Source organism: Clytia hemisphaerica, unplaced genomic scaffold, assembly GCF_902728285.1.
Source record: "Clytia hemisphaerica strain Z4C2 unplaced genomic scaffold, Clytia hemisphaerica genome assembly, whole genome shotgun sequence".
Classification (NCBI taxonomy): Eukaryota; Metazoa; Cnidaria; class Hydrozoa; order Leptothecata; family Clytiidae; genus Clytia; species Clytia hemisphaerica.
In genome coordinates, this window is record NW_027104257.1 from 178,823 (window position 1) to 195,906 (window position 17,084).

At 36.1% G+C, this 17,084-nt stretch overlaps 3 protein-coding genes across 3 annotated transcripts in view; 2 read left to right on the forward strand and 1 right to left on the reverse strand.

Annotated features, from left to right (window-relative positions):
• LOC136816591 (general transcription and DNA repair factor IIH helicase/translocase subunit XPB-like) overlaps positions 1-8,183 on the reverse strand; it is a 36,558-nt gene extending 28,375 nt beyond the window's left edge. The window contains exon 1 of the mRNA XM_067072930.1: positions 8,113-8,183. The gene's annotated coding sequence lies outside the window, so the exon portion shown is untranslated. The remainder of the gene's footprint in view (positions 1-8,112) is intronic.
• Positions 5,984-6,505, forward strand: LOC136816575 (uncharacterized). The gene has a single exon (XM_067072911.1). The coding sequence runs from the start codon at positions 5,984-5,986 to the stop codon at positions 6,503-6,505; it is 522 nt and encodes a 173-aa protein (XP_066929012.1).
• A 5,895-nt stretch (positions 8,184-14,078) lies between the features above and the next one.
• The window catches only part of LOC136816593 (syndetin-like), a 35,825-nt gene continuing 32,819 nt past the window's right edge, over positions 14,079-17,084 (forward strand). Inside the window, exons 1-6 of the mRNA XM_067072932.1 lie at positions 14,079-14,153; positions 14,382-14,450; positions 14,651-14,701; positions 15,100-15,168; positions 15,774-15,845; positions 16,226-16,279. Of these exons, the coding sequence (XP_066929033.1) occupies positions 14,115-14,153; positions 14,382-14,450; positions 14,651-14,701; positions 15,100-15,168; positions 15,774-15,845; positions 16,226-16,279 (354 nt within the window). The 5' untranslated portion in view covers positions 14,079-14,114. The remainder of the gene's footprint in view (positions 14,154-14,381; positions 14,451-14,650; positions 14,702-15,099; positions 15,169-15,773; positions 15,846-16,225; positions 16,280-17,084) is intronic.

A 17,084-nucleotide genomic window follows, 5' to 3' on the forward strand; every position in this document is an offset into this window, starting at 1 on the left:
AAACATGGATTAGCTCCATGGAGTACTCCAATGGAGTACCTAATGGAGTACCCCCTAAAATACCAGTCAGAGCGATGAATATCACAAATTTGATAATCAACCTTTTCCACCAGCTGTAAACTTCCAATTTATAGCAATCAAAAGAATTTCTCAAGTATTTTTTTGTGAAAAAATGGCTACCATCATTTCTGGCAGTAAAGCTCATATAGCGCACGCTCTCTGCTTAAAAATCTTTGTTGATTCTACAATTAACAGACCAGATTTAGCTTGCAGAATAGCTGTGATATAATGTGATATGTGATATAACACTTTATAATAATACATATAATATCAGTGTAATTATAGTATTATGTGTTATATTATTTATGCAACACCAGTAGGGCACTAGAGCTTTCTTAAGCAATATTTTTCTTTTGTCCTTTTGTCAACAGATTGACTTTTATAAAGAAAATATTGTGACAATCATAGAATACATAGCTTATCAACCCATTTCCAAAAGGAATTTTTATCATACTCAATATGATGCAGGTAGTATGACTGGATATGAAATGGCAGTTGGGGACAGTCTGTGAGAGAGGTTACAGAGGGGTTTTAGATTATTAAATTATTCATTGTCATTTTATTGACAAAATACACTTCAATTAACAAAATAATAAGACAATCACAATAAATGGAGTCCGCCAACTTATTTCTTTGATATGAGAATCTCATACTCAATGTGATGCAGATGACATGAAAGGATATAAAAAGAGACCAACATGACAGCCACATTCTTGCTACAGAGTGGTTTCAGAGCAAATACAAAATTATACAGGTCTTTATTTTCCTCTCGCGGCGATCTAAAATCTGGTCTGCAATATTTTTAGAGTACTCCAATAGGTACTCCATTGGAGTACTCCATGGAGCTACTCCATGTTTTACAACGACCCTTCTAATGTACATAACTTTCAATATAGCATGGTCTGCAAAATAGTGGGCATGAGATTGTGAGCACAAAAACGGGAAAGAAGATATTATTAGACAAAGAAAATTATTATCAATAAAACCAAATATTTTAGTCCCCCCTTTTTTCTTATTTTGATAGATTCTTGCAGCCCTTGATAAAGAATCCCCCCTTATTTAAAAAAAATGACAAAAATCCCCCCTTTCTTAAAAGGCAATTTTTTTGACCCCCCCGGGCAGAAACCATGAATTTACTTCGCGTAGCAATCAGTAGAGGAGTCAATCAGTGATTCCGACCTTCTTAATATTCCTATCTCTAAAGACGGGCGTCATAATTAGAAGAAGGATGTCAACATTAGACTAACTTACGGTAGTTGGACCAGATCGTAAACGAGAGACAAGATTATTAAAAACCATACAGTGAAATATTTTTACGGTTTGGATATCCAGCTGTATCCAGGCTAGCCAGCTTGCATAACAAATTATTCCCTGGAACTCTAGAACCCCCCTTGAAGTTGAAGTTTTGTGGAAAAAGAGCTGGAAAACAACTACTGATATCAGCATATGCCATCATACATGAGGAAAGAACCCCTTGGAAACCCGGAAAAACTTAAAACTCCCTGGCTGGACATAGTGTGCAAGGGGGTTCCAGGTCCCACCTGAAAATTCAGGTCCCACCTTATCCTAAAATTCCCACCTTCAGCCCAGACTCCCAGATCCCAGCTAAAAATAAAAAAATATACTAATTCGAGGAACAAAACAAAATTTCTTTACCTTAATATGAAGATGCAATATATTGTTCGTCAATATACGATTATGATTGTTAAAAATAAGAGCAAGAATATTTCTTGCGTATTGTTCACATTATGTAAGTCTAGTTTTTATCATTATTTTACTGTGGTAATTATTCGTATATGTATAGTTCCATTTCTTACATTTTGGTGCTTCTCAAAATACCTTATTACACTTATATAACTACTCATGTTATTAATGCGAATTGCTTACCTCGCGTTAATTACAAATGTTTAAACAAAATTCGAGCCGTGGTTATTTTCGAAAACCCTGCCTTTCGCGTTAATAAATTCTCGCACTCATTTTAACCGCGTACTTTTACTTGACTAGTTATATAAGTGTAATAAGGTAAGCAAAAGTAAAAAAAAAATCATTCTTAAAGATATTTATTCACACATCAAATGACCTGTAATAATAAAAAGAAAAGTTTAGCATGGTAAAAAATCATTTATGAAATATATAAAGAAAATATATCATAGAATCTGAAAATAAGAAATTTTACTTTAACTTTTTCCAAAACACCCAAAGTCCCACCTAAAGAAATTAACTCCCACCTTAACTTGTTTCTCCCACCTAAAACCTGGAAAACGCCAAATCCCACCTGAAAATTTTCGACCCAAATCAACAAAACCCCCCCCCCCACTATTCTGGGGGGGGGGGGTGCACACTATGACTGCAAAAGTTATTTGGATACCGTTAAACTGCTAACTCTAACTATCTGAATAAACGAAATTCGGCCACCATTTCACCGAACTTCCAAAACATCCAATAAACATACCATAGAACCATAGATAGCAAACAATGTGAATATGCTACTCTCACCAGGTAGGCTTTCACGCTGCAAAAGGAACAAATCTTTGCGACAAGAAACGTGTAAATGCGATCGCTTGCGCAAACACAGATATCAAAAAAGTCTGTTCTTCCAAGGAAAATTGTGATCTTTCCAATCAAACAAGAGATCACTTTGTATATCATACAACAACAATTGCTGGAAAAACTCTAAAGAAAACTCTATCGCAAAACAAATCAAAGAAAACAACATCTGACAAAACATGGGACGGCAATTCTGCCTACATTTCACCAAACCTCCAAAGTCATTTGATTTGAGTTAATGAACGGTGTATTAAAAAATACACAATTCTTTTTCACACCGAGTAGGCTTTTAAATCGAAATATGAAAAAAATCTGTAGTGGAAAACACACGCGAATGTCTGGAACAAAGAAGACCAATTATTAGTGACAAAACGATAGATCGTTTGACATCATTTGCGCAGTAAGTTGAGAGGTCCAAGTCGGAACAATTTTTCTGACAATCCAATTTTTCAAAATCTGAAAATTGGGAATTCGGGGGGAATTTTCCTGTGAAATCCGATTTTATCGGAAATTTTTTATTTTAGGAAATCGAGGGAATTCATTCCAATTTTCCAAAATCAGCAGAAATCACGAAATATTTTTTGCCATTCTGCTTTTTCAAAATCTGAATTTTGTTCAGGAAATCGGAAAATTTTTGGAAATGCTGCAGATGCGGGAGAAAGTCCTGAAAATGGGGTAGATTTGGCTGAATTTTTTTCATGCGGGGGGAGAAATCGTTGGCATGCAGGAGTCCCCCCTGCTCAATGCGGAAGAGTTGAGCACAGCTATGTGTATCTGTTGTGTGGTCAGATAGATGGTTTAAAAATGGAATAGCCTAATTCTGAGAGATATACAATAGGTCTTATAGTATGCTACTCTCAGGTGCCTAATAAACGTACGTTTAAAACGTACATGTACGTTTACGCACCTTGTTAGGACCTGTACGTTTATTTATTTTGACCCAATATCGACCGATTCATACTGGAAAATTTTTTTATTTGACGTCAATTAGAGCACACGCATTTTTTACAGCTCAACACTTTTTCAAGAAAATCTCAAAAATTCTCAAAAAAACAACATTTTTGACTGTTTTAAACGGAAATCTCATTCATATCCATCATAATGAAGAGAATTTTTCGGAGCAGTCGAGCAGTAACACCTTCACCATTGCAATCACCATCATCATTGGAAGAATTCAGTACAAGCTCACGAGTTCTGGAGACACCATCACGATGTATCACCGATAGGAAAGAAGATCGTTTCAAATGCACCGAGTGCGAGAGAAGTGTTCACTATTCGTGTTCTGAACTTCCTCCATACTACATCCAGCTGATTGTTGGAAAGACGAAAGGAATAACTAGCGTGACTATGACCAAGAATATTGGTGCATATATTCCCCCAAATCAAAAGGTGAAATCTCTCCAGAGGGACGTGGCAAATTATGAAAACATTATTAAGATCAAAACTGAGAAAGAAGCAAAGCTGCTGAAGAAATTCAAAGCAGACAAAATTGCGGCCGATGCCAGAGAACAAGAACTCGTTGACCTCAAAAAGAAACTGGACAACAATCCAGCACTCCACACTTTGGAATACGTTGAACAAAAGATTGAAACCAACATGGAGAAATTCAAGCACAGCATGCAAGAACTTAAATTATCAAAACAGAAATTAAGATATTGTTGGAAAAGTCTTACGCTGACACTATAAAGACCTCTGAGGTATCTGCCAAGCAAACAACTATCAGAGAAGCTATTAGGGATGCATGACGTGTAGAAAAGGCAGAAGAAAATGACAAAATCAAAATCATCCATGGCTTAGCAGAACAAGAACAAGAAGATGACAATTCATGGGCCGAAGGTCTTGTTAAAGACACTCACACACGCGCTACTATCAAACGTGCCAGTCGCCTTGGAAAACCATCTCAGGAAAAGAAGCGCCCTTTATTAATCTGTCTATCTAGCGAAAAAGAAAAATTTTCACTTCTCGGAAACCTTCCTTCTCTCAAGGGCATCCAAAAATACAAGACAACGAGTATAACTGAAAATCTAATACCAGATGAAAGAAAGGGAACTATCGTTCAAAGCTAAAACTAGAAATGAGAATGATAACTCTGATATCTATAAATGGAGAGTTTGAGGGGACTCAAAAAACGGATTCAACGTCATCAAGGTCAAAATCTGATCTCAAACAAAGAAGACAGACACAAAGAATGTAGTATTCGCCAAGAATCTCACTCAAACGAAAACAATCGGAGAACAATAATTCAAGAAAACCATAATGCAAATCAAGTAGATGATGTTGAAATAAAGATCAATGAAATCAGGATCTTTTATTGCAACGCCGACACGCTAACACCCGAGAAGAAGCGACAACTTGTGCTTGATGTAGAGAAACATCATCCCCACATCATTGCGATATGTGAGGTGAAACCAAAGCACGGTGGACTGCAAGAGCTACACGAACACAAGCTTAAACATTATAAATGTGTCAGTCATACAAACATGACCACTGGCATTGGTCGTGGGATAATTATTCTTGCTCATTCATCGATCAAACATTTGGTCACCAATGTCAACCAATCAATGAACCAAGTCAATTTCAATGAAACATCCACAGTTGAAATTCGTCTATCCGGAAACTATCTCTTGGTCTTCTCCTGTATCTATCGCTCCCCTACGAACAATGACACGTCAGCTGAAAATAACAACAAGTTGAATCATCTAATCAAAGATATCGCATCAAACAACAAATACTCTCATAAATACTTTGTTGGGGACTTTAACTTCCCAACAATCAATTGGAAAAATTGGGCGACGCCACATCTCGAGGAAAGTAAAGAAGAAAAATTTCTTGATGCCCTTCGTGACTCCTTTCTCCACCAAAGTGTAGACAAACCAACCAGATGCTGTGGGACTGACGACCCATCTTTAGTCGATCTCATTCTAACAGGTGAAGCTAACCAAGCTCTATGTCTAGAGTATCTCAGTCCTTTGTGTTTAAGCGATCATAGTTGCTTGACCTTCAGTATCAAATGTGATGCTGTATTGAAACCTAAATCAGAAAGATACAAGTACGAGGATGCAGACTTTGAAGCAATGAAACAAGATCTCAACTCTGATGATTGGTACAAGCAGTTCCCCAAGATGGCTAATTTTAAGTCAATCGAGGAGCTTTGGCAGCTTTTCCAAAAGAAGATTTTGGATATACGAAACCGTTTTGTACCGGCATAAAGATCATCGGTGGTCAAAACTGGAAGAAGAAAGGTAAAATACCTATTGGAGTTCAACTTCGGAAAGAAATAGCAGAGAAGAGACGCCTCCATCGAAAATCATTGCCCAAAGAAAAAGAATACAATCGAGCAAAATACACCCCTGGAAGAAACAGAGTGAACAAATTGATGAGACAAGCTCGCAGGAACTACGAACAAAGAATTTGTGATAACGCAAAGACCAAACCGAAGATCTTCTGGTCACATGTGCGTAACAAGATGAAATCTTCTAGTACAGTTTCATCACTACTTGAATCATCAAATGTCAAAACATCGTTAAAGCATGAAGATCAAGAAAAAGCCAATATACTTCAACGGCAGTTCTGCAGTGTATTCACAAAAGAAGCAGTAGGTGAGCTTCCTGCATTTGAAAAGAGAACTGATTCATCCATCGGAGATATTCATATCTCTGAGGAGATGGTACAGAATCAATTGAAAGAGCTCAACCATAATAAGTCATTCGGTCCAGACGAAATACACCCTAGGATACTAGCGGAATTATCTGACTATCTGTCTCTACCCTTGGCTGTAATCATGAACAAATCTTTAGTTGAAGGCTCATTACCACAAGATTGGAAGGTGGCACATGTCACACCTATCTACAAAAACAAGGGACCTCAGAATTTGGCAGTCAATTATCGAACCTGTTAGTTTGACATTGGTAGTGTGCAAATTAATGGAATCAATACTGAGGAAACACATCATGCAGCACCTTTCTGATCATAATCTTTTATCGAACTAAACAGTATGGCTTCACTAACAACCGTTCAACCGTGACACAGCTTTTGTACTACTATCTGGATAAATGTTATGCGAGCATCTCTGGAGGAAGCGTTGTTGATAGTATCTACTTTGATTTTGCTAAGGCTTTCGACACTGTACCCCATCGTCGACTATGCAAGAAACTATCAGCATATGGCATCAACGGTTCAATCTTAAACTGGGTAACGCCATTTCTAACAGGTCGAACACAATCAGTAAAAGTGAACCAGTCAGTATGGTCTCCGTTTCTACGTAAACACGTAAATCTGATTGAAGGAGTACAAAGACGAGCAACAAGACTTGTTCAAAAATCTCGTAATATGTCTTATGAAGAACGATTGTGTGAATTAGATCTTCCTACGCTCGAGTCTAGAAGACACTTTTGTGACATGGTTCAACTTTACAAGCACATCAACTATTACGAAAAAGATACCATCCCAAACAAGATAGCCCGCCAAATGCAAATAGAAGGCACAACTTTGAGATGATTCCAAACTTTGAAAGCGATGGACTCCGTGGTGTACAAACAAATTCCTTCTTTTATCGAACTATATCAACCTGGAATAAATTGCCAAAAGATGTCGCTGAGGCAAAAACAGTCAAAGTCTTCAAAGAAAGACTCAACACTGCATGGAGTAAACATCCGAAAAGATTCAACACAAGACAATAGACTTTTTTTCAAAGAGGATGTCCTGTTGAATAATTATGTAGCCCAGCCATAAAAACAATGATAGAGCCATGAATAATTACTGTATCATGCATATTGTAATAATTATGCATGGTTTTATCATTGTTTTTCTGCTGGACTACCTACATAATTATTCAACAGTCGGGTGGCCTCTTTGAAAAAAGGTCTATTGTAAAATATGTATAATCACGATCAGTTCCAGAGGCCCTAGTGCGTCTAGAACTTTGTTAAATTATAATAAAATAATGTGTCGAAAGTTTTGCTATACATTTGAGCGTTTGATTTAAACTTTTGAAAAATTGGTAGATTTTTCCCTGTGTATACTGTACATTTATTTTAGCCTGTATGTTTATTTATTTTAGCTCTGATTTCTCCAGATTTCTTGCCTGTACGTTTATTTCAGCCTGTACGTTTATTAATTCCAATTTTATTTCCCCCCAGTACGTTTAATTTGGTCTGTATGTTTATTAGGCACCCACTGCTGACTGAACAGACCTTTTTTTAAAGAGGCAGCCATGTTGAATAATTATGTAGTCCAGCATAAAAACAATAATACAGCCATACATAATTACTGTATCATGTATATTTTAAAAATTATGCATGGCTGTATTATTGTTTTTATGCTGGACTACATAATTATTCAACATGGCTGCCTCTTTAAAAAAAGGTCTACTGTGCAGAAGAGAAGTAGAAGAGAAGAAGAAAAAAGTGGAGCACCACCTCTGTCTGAACCATACTAAATATCATGTGAAAGAAGAAATTCTGAAGTCAAAGGAATGAAAAAAGAAAAAAGTGGCCTAATACTTACAGTACAGGCTGTTTTTAAAGATGCTTCCTCTGCTCTCTTCTCTTCTCCACCGACCCGTCTGTCTGTCTACCTGTCTGTGTATTTCACTTTCGCTTTCATGATTCCGAGTAAATTCATCTATTGAGATTAGGGAGGTAAAAATCACGTAAAAAGCTAGAAATCTTGCTTTTATGAAAGAAATTATCTCCTTAGTATTAAATAATATGATATTTAGCAAAGTTTCCTTGGCGAGGGCCAAAAATAAAAATGGTAGTCAAAGCCGTTCAGACTAGAATTTTTTTATGAAGTTCAGGTGCAGAGAGGTGCAGCCAGGATAGGAGCGAAAGAAAAACAAAACAACTGAAGAATCTTTATGCTATGGTAATGATTATTATCCACCTACTCAATTTGCAAGTTGCTAGCGCGAAACCAAAATCAATACTAGCCGTATTGTATAAGGGTTGCGAAGCGATCCAGATTCCACCTCAATTTCGCAAGTTACTAGCAAAATAAGAGACTCTCTAACTAGCCGTATTGTAAAAGGGTTGCGAAGCGATCCAGACTCCACCTCAATTCGCAAGTTGCTAGCAAAATAAGAGACACTCTAAATTAATAAAGCCGCTATTCATGATATGCACCATTGCAATGTCTTCCGTTCCACCCAATAGCTGATTGGTTGAAAGTGACGTATTGACTGCTTTTACGTCACTTCCAACGACGTATTGACTGCTTTTACGTCACTTCCAACCAATGAGCTATTGGTTCCGTGACGTAATGTCAGAAGACATTGCAGTGGTGCATATCATGTATATATAGAGACAGGGTCGTAAGAGCCTTAATGCCCCAAACACACCACATAATCCACGAAGTCATAACATAACACCCGCCGCCGCCCGCCCGCGCATCGCTCTTTTGTTTTCCTTCTAGTTATTCTAGTGTAAATGGTGCCTTAATAAAATCGAACGATATTCGTCGAACGATCGAACATTTTTATTCGAATCACGAATCGTCTGTCGAAATCATCAAAACATAAAAATAAAACAAAAACAAAAATGTACAAAGATGGCTTGTTGGTTCTTGGGCAGTTTTGATTTATTTCTTTACAAATTCGACAAATTTTCTTTATCATAGAATATCCACTTGGTTTTGCAAGGTAAGTTTCGTTCACTTTTAGTCTAAAAGAGCACTCCTCCCGCCCGCGCAACTTGCAAAAACCTCTCATTGATTGTGACCTTATTTGATACTTGATACTTGCTGTTAAAAGTCAAGGGATGATGAAGATCCTTTCTGTCACCGTTCAAACTATTTTTTTCCATTTAACAGCAAAATAAAAATTTAAAACCAAAGAACCACTGCTTAGATTGCTTAGATGCATGCCGCCCGTGCGGCAATTTGATCAACTTCAGATTTTAAGTCCGTGTTTCGGCTTCCGGTAATTTTGTTGCTGTTCACTGTTAGGGTACACCATTTTAAAACGGCATTTTTCACAGTTCTAGCTACCAAACCAAGAAAGTTTTCGTGGCTTCAAGCCAAACCATTCAAGGTCATTTTGATAAAATCATCGGTTTGAAGATGTGATTTATATAGCAAATTTTATAGCAAATTTTCGCTTGGGATAGAAGTTAAAGGTACTTGCACAATATAGCAAAACTGCTTCGCTCATAAATTCGCTTCGCAAAAATCCCTCTTCTAATAAAGCCGCTATAGAGACAGCAATCCTGGCCATAATATTTGAGACAAAAGGGAAATTCCCACAAAATCTTATAACCACAAGTATTTTGGAAGCGCTCTAAATTAGGTTAGACGAAATAGAGTTTTAACTCTGAGTTTTAACATTAGACTTAACACTTAGAACCTTAGAATCTGAGGATCCAAAAGTCCCAGAATGGTCCAACAGGGCTCAGAATATAGCCTGGAAGTCAATTAACCCCACCCAAATCGAAATACTCGAATAAATTTATCAATTAGCCCAAAAATGACTTTCTCGCCCGAATTCCAAATTTTGAAAAACGAGGAAATAAGCTAAATTCTCAATATATTTTGGCCCGGATTGAGGGTCGTAAGAGCCTTAATGCCCCAAACACACCACATAATCCACGGCGGCACAACACCCGCCGCTGCCCGCGCATCGCTCTTTTGTTTTCCTTCTAGTTATTCTAGTGTAAATGGTGCCTTAATAAAATTGAACGATATTCGTCGAACGATCAAACATTTTTATTCGAATCACGAATCGTCTGTCGAAATCATCACAAAACATAAAAATAAAACAAAAACAAAAATATACAAAGATGGCTTGTTGGTTCTTCGGCAGTTTTGATTTATTTCTTGACAAATTCGACAAATTTTCTTTATCATAGAATATCCACTTGGTTTTGCAAGGTAAGTTTCGTTCACTAAAAGAGCACTCCTCCCGCCCGCGCAACTTGCAAAAACCTCTCATTGATTGTGACCTTATTTGATACTTGATACTTGCTGTTAAAAGTCAAGGGATGATGAAGATCCTTTCTGTCACCGTTCAAACTATTTTTTTCCATTTAACAGCAAAATAAAAATCAAAAACCGAAGAACCACTGCTTAGATTGCTTAGATGCGTTCCGCCCGCGCGGCAATTTGATCAACTTCAGATTCTAAGTCCATGTTTCGGCTTCCGGTAATTTTTTGCTGTTCACTGCTAGGGTACACCATTTTAAAACGACATTTTTCGCAGTCCTGGCTACCAAACCGAGAAAATTTGCGTGGCTTCAAGCAAAGACATGCGGGAGGCAGGAGAGACAAAAACAAGCCGTAAATGTCATGTTTATAAGTTACGAAGCGATCCAGAGCCTCCTCGATTTGTAAGTTGCAAACAAAAATTTAATGACAAACAAACGCCGTATATATATATACAGTACGGCATTTTACCCGGATCAGGGGACGTCACCCGATCAAACTACGTCGCTCATTCTGGATACGCGCGTCTCTCGATCGAGGGACGGTGTAGTCCGATCGAGGGACGGTTTTCAATCACTTTTATTCTTTCGTTTTTCTGCCCGCGGCGCAAACTTTTGGGCCAATGATGAAATCTGCATGAAGGTAATCTCTGAAAAATTTGCCGTCGAATGAGCGTTCAAACTAAAATTTTCACCATGCGGTTCTCGAATAAACTTACTTTTATTGAGCGACTTGCGGTGACGTCCCAAATGCCGTACTGGTATATCAAAGTAAGACAGAGTAAGATGAAAACCCTACCAACACTCTCGCTCGGGGATCTTGAATTTAAAAAGAGTTACAGTGTTAATTACAATGATAAACTATCTCATTTTGTAAGTGTTTATTTTCTGAGAGATACAAAATAGTATATTAAATATTATTAACTTATTTATCTAAACATTTTATAGCGCAAATTTAAATATATGGCTTAATCACAAGTGTTACGCGTAAGCCAAATCGCGTATTACGAACAACCTCTAAATTGCCGAGTACAGGAGAAAAAAAATCGAAATTCAAAATGGCGGCCAAGCCCACGCTGATAACTATCAAAAATCTTTGTTTTTCAATCAGCTATTGCAGCTCAATAAATCAATTAAATAATTTGAAATAAAAAGTAAACAAACCTTGAACCTTTCATGAATCCAAATAAATAAAAGTATTCATCTAAAGTGAAGATTACATTTCAAAATAAAATGATTTCCAAACCAACCTAAAGTCAGTGTCTGGCAACTAAAAATTTCTCTGCGGGGTCACTGGCAAGGAGTTACGACTTCAGACTTTAGATTCCAATTCTTGTATAGGCTGCAACTTCACTGCCAAATGATCTGTATTACAAATACTTCCAAATGGGTCCATAAGTTAAGAAAATGAGATTATCATCTAGCACGGGGGTTTTGTTTTTAAAAACAAACTTTAAAATAAAATTGTTAATGTACTTCTTACTTAAAATATCACTTACTTATATAATTTATTTATGATATAACACCCCTTTCTTAAATAAATGGCCTCTTAAAGTCTTTTATGTTTGCAGCAAGAAGGGAGAAACATTTAATTTGACCCCCGGTTTTTTTTCTCTTTTTCTAGCTAATTCCCGCGTGTTAGTGTAGACACAACTTTAATCCTGGGAAATGAAACGTTTTCATTGGTCTAAAATCACGGATGGTCACGTGATTAGAATTTTTATCCAGGGAAATGCCGTGTCCGCAATGTTTTGCTTTAGTGAGATTGACCATTTTGTTGTTTAGATTTGAGCGGGCAAAATTTCTGTACAAACCAAAATATGGCTTCGTTGGAATACCTGTTGAAACACTTGTGAAATAAAAAACAAATGATGGCAGTTCTGTTTTTTTCTTCAGACCCACGGGAAAAGTTTTTTGCCGAACTAGCTATTATTTTACAAATATCGGAAAAGAACTCCCATAAAAATTCCGATACATGAACCCATTGGTTAATTTCGGGGCGGCTTCAAGAAGGTCATAATGGCAAATAACTTAAAAATTTCTAATGAGGAAATGTGTGGAATTCATTCGATGTTGATGGCTTGTTGATTCTGTAACGAGAGAAAACAGGTTTAACTTTTTCTAACCAAGGAATATCAGAGACCTTCACTGTACCTTCACTGAAATGGGTTAAAGTTTGAGGAAAGATTAGCACTTCTAAAAGTGCTAAGTTACAAAAGGAGCAGTGTGAGGATTTAACATCCAAAGTGAAACAAACTGAGGAAACACGAGAATTGGTGGTGTCATGCACAAACCACTGAAGAACACTGAACTTTTAAAAATGTTTAGCCATATAGGGACCAATTTAGTATATCGCGCGCACATTTATACCAAACGAGATATGCAGGCAATAAAACAAAAGGGGTTGCACATGCTTCAGAACACTTAGTCTTAATGGACGTAAGTCCACTCTCTGTTTGCATTGCACATAGCATACTGTCGTTTTGTATAAGATTTCCATTTCCGCACTGCTGTAAGATTCCTTTGCCACTTTTCTAGCAGAAAAAAACAGGACTTCAGGTAGTCAAAAAATAAGCTTAAGAAAATTAGACTGTTTCTTGAGTAAACACAAGATTTTCCATACTGTTAGAAATCTCATGCCAGTTATCCGAAAAAATAGCAGCGGAAAGATTCCGGAAAAGTGACAAAAATCTTGTGTGGAAATGGGAGGGGGCTTGGGGGCGCTGGAAGTCCCAGCAAATGGATCCAGGACTGAGCCCTGGGAAATTTGATCTTCTCTTGCCTAAAAGTTGCTTAAAAAATAAACTTTATATATTCTATTTACACTCTAGGTTGTTATATGACGGTTGAGAGAGAGGCAGAGAGCAAGGTGGATACACTTAAACCAGGCATAATGAAATCAGGTTTTAGAATAGCAGTGCTCCTCGCCTTTTGAAAAGCTTTGACTTACGCGAATATCATTTTTATATCCCCTCCTTATGCCAATACGCCAATATATAGGCCCAAAGTAATTACTGCCTCACTCCGAATATATTTGGTGTACTGTGCACCATTTCTAGACTGGTGTATTCTGTTTGAAATTCCTGATTCAACGAGGATTCAAGGTCCTCTTAATAATTCACTGCGTGTGTAATCAATACTAGTCAAAGCTCCACCTATACTCGCAAGTTTTATAAATTATAGCAAAATATGAGTAACTAAAAATCAAAATAAAAGGGGCTGCGGGTGCTACAGAACTCTCCAAAACTCTCCTCCACTCTGTTTGCATAACGAAGACATAGAGATTCAGCCTGGACCTCTTATTTTGGTGACCTCAATCAGGTCCAAAACAGCCGATCAATTTACCAGTTTTCATAGTTAACAAAAAGCCTCACAAATCCCCCTTAGACTGAATCAGCAATGCAATTATTTTTCGCAATGACAACCTCTATCATAATTCCTGTGGAATGCGCTTTTTTTGGAAATTTTTTTCCCCCACAAAAATTAGTTCCATTAAAATTAGTTCCCTTTAAGGTAGTCAAATCCATACATAGTTTTTAATATTCTATTAACCTTCTATTTTTTAAGATACTATATATATAAGTTATTGGCAAAATGTTAAAAGGGAAGTTCAAGTCATTACTTGGAAAAGAGGTATTATAACACTGTTCTTACAAAACCTAGCGAATTAAGATTAAGTAATTGAGTAGATTGACCTTTGTTATTGCTGATTGGAGTTTAGAGGTCTGAGCTTAATCCAACCTGTACCACAATATTTTAACTTCACAAATTGGCTTTAAAAAAACACTGACAAATTGTTACAAATCTTTCCATGAAGTTTAATCTTACAAATAATGTTTAATAAATAATTTAATGTTTCAGAGTGACGAAATCAATCCTGGACACATTGATATTAGTGAGGCTACTAAGGCAACAAATGACTTTGTTCAGGTAAATACATAGCTTGATTGATTATCAGATTATTGATGTGTGTAGAGTCGAGAATTCAGTTGGACTAAATTTTGTGAAAACTTCATTTTTTTCTCAAAAAATCACTTTTAAATTAGCAATTGCATGAATGTAACAGATGATGTATGTCATACAAAATCCACCATTTGAAATTATGGAGCTATTTTGATTTTTTTTTCTAGCAAGAGGAAGTTGTTCGAGAATTTGAAAATGACCCAACACCTGACACTGATGTAAATTCTTGTTTGTTTTTTATTCAAATTTGTTTTCTTATCAGACAGATGAATTGTTCTCGTTCTATAGTAAACTGGGTTTATAATAGAAACATGTTGGGTAATAAATGGCCTTTTATTAGCATTTTGCTGTCTGTAGTGCTGTTGTCTGTTTTTGAAGAAGCAGCTCTTTACTTTGCAAATTCCAGTTCATTTTGGAAGAAATGGCGCCTTGTATAACATTGCCAACAGCAACAAACATTCGACTAATGCCATGTTGCTTGGCCTTCATGCAGCTTTGGCTTTTTATTATAAATTGACCCTTATCCCTTTTTTCAACGCCCACCTATTTTTTAAACTCCAATAATGGTCAGTATAAAATATCTCCCAACTTTGAAATTCACTTGATGTTTCTTTAGATCATTGATACAATAGAAAGCACATATTTCAGTGACATGGACTTTGATTCAAGTCTTCATGAGTTGCAGGTATTGTTTGTTTCTTTTTATAAGAAAATCATATAATTTATAGAAAGATGAATTCTAAATCTAATATCTATTTGAAGGAGATGTTTATTGAGAACTTTGCATATAATCAAGAGTACTTCTTGTCAATTGGGAATTTAAAACGCTTCCTCAATAAGAATAAGATTCTTGGGGTGTTAATACCTGGGTGGATAAGATAAGCATTAAAAGATTTATGTGATCAACTTAGAGTCTTTCTGATGAAAAGAACAGGCTCTATCCAGAACAGCATTCACTATCCTATGATAGGGAAATCACTTCGCTTACCTGATTCTGCCAATGTGACCACAGACCTGATGGTGAATAATAACTATACTCAAACAACTTGGGAGGACAGTGCATCCTCGCATGGTCGAACCTGACAAGTATTGGCAACTACACCACAGGGTCAGGCATACACTCTTTTATCAGATTATGGTACCTGTTTCCCCTCGCACGGCTCGGGCTGACCCGGGCGAAAGGTACATTCACTTGCCGGAAACCAAGACTGATAACTACTACACTACTGTGATCAGGTTATCACATACAATTTCTTGAATTTTCATTTATGATATTATTTCAATTTTTAGAAATTACCAGAAGAACTTTCTGAAGAGGATTTGGATAAATATCGTAATAATCTGAGAAGACAACTTCAAGCTGTAAGAGTTTTCACCTTTCTTTCTTCAAATGATTTAAAAAAAAATTCATATCTTAGATATCTTTCACACTGCCATCTACTTTTGATGACTTTAACAAATTAATTGTTCGATTTCTCTATGTTTTTACTGTAGCCATTACTTGTATGAATTTGTATGTATAGGTGAATTTCACGAAGTGAATTTTCTATTTTGTATGATATATACTGTTTTTAAACTGTTTTTATATTTTGTTTTAGAATATTCTGAGGATGAGAAGTATATCTCGAAATATATTATGAAAAATGAATATAACGAGTAAAATTGTTGGTAACATCCATTTCAATAAAACTTTTAAAACTCAGTTTAAATTATGAATATTATTTTTATTTTATATTTGAAAGGTGTCCAAACAGCTGTCACAAAAGATTTTGGATAATCAAAGAGCTTATGTTCAGGTAAAATAATCCTTTCATTATTTAACATAATATGGTAAATACTTTGTATGTCAAGTGAGTATGTTTATTTTTACAGGAGCAAGTACAGTGTTACTAATGAAACTAGAAAACTGCTCAATCAATCTAGCTTTTTGGACCTACCCCGGTGGGGTGGCGGTCCTATAAATTAACCTGTGTTCGTTTGTCCGTTCGTTACCATCTTTTCTCAGGATTGAATCATAGGAATCTTTTGATTTTTGGTACAAAGGTGCAAAATGGTGGTGGACGGAGCCCGATTTTCAAAAGAAAAAAATTTTGGGCAAATTTGGGCCAAAAAACGGCTAAAAAATGGGTTTTTTGGACTTTGTGAAAAATTGGATCATTAATTTTTTCTGATTTTTTGCATGAAAGTAGGGTACCATCATAGGTAAAAGATATGGCGCAGAGTTTTGCAGAAAAAGTTTGTTGGCTCAAAAAACGCATGTTTATCTATAAGAATCACTATTAATAAGCATACATCAATGTTCTTAGCCATATTATTATTTTTATTAGTTTAAGATTAGTTTATAAGTTTAAGAATGTCACGGTGGAGGGCAATGGTTTGAGTTTTCTAGAAATACTTATTATTTTTTGGCTGAAAAACGAATCTTTATCTATAAGAATCACTATTTATAAGCATAGATCAATGTTCTTAGCCAAGTTATTATTTTATTATCATTTTTTTCTAAACAAAGCAAATGTCACCTTAGAGCGCGATGTGAGTTTTCTAGAAACACCTATTATTTTTTGGCTTAAAAACCAATCTTTATCTATAAGAATCACTATT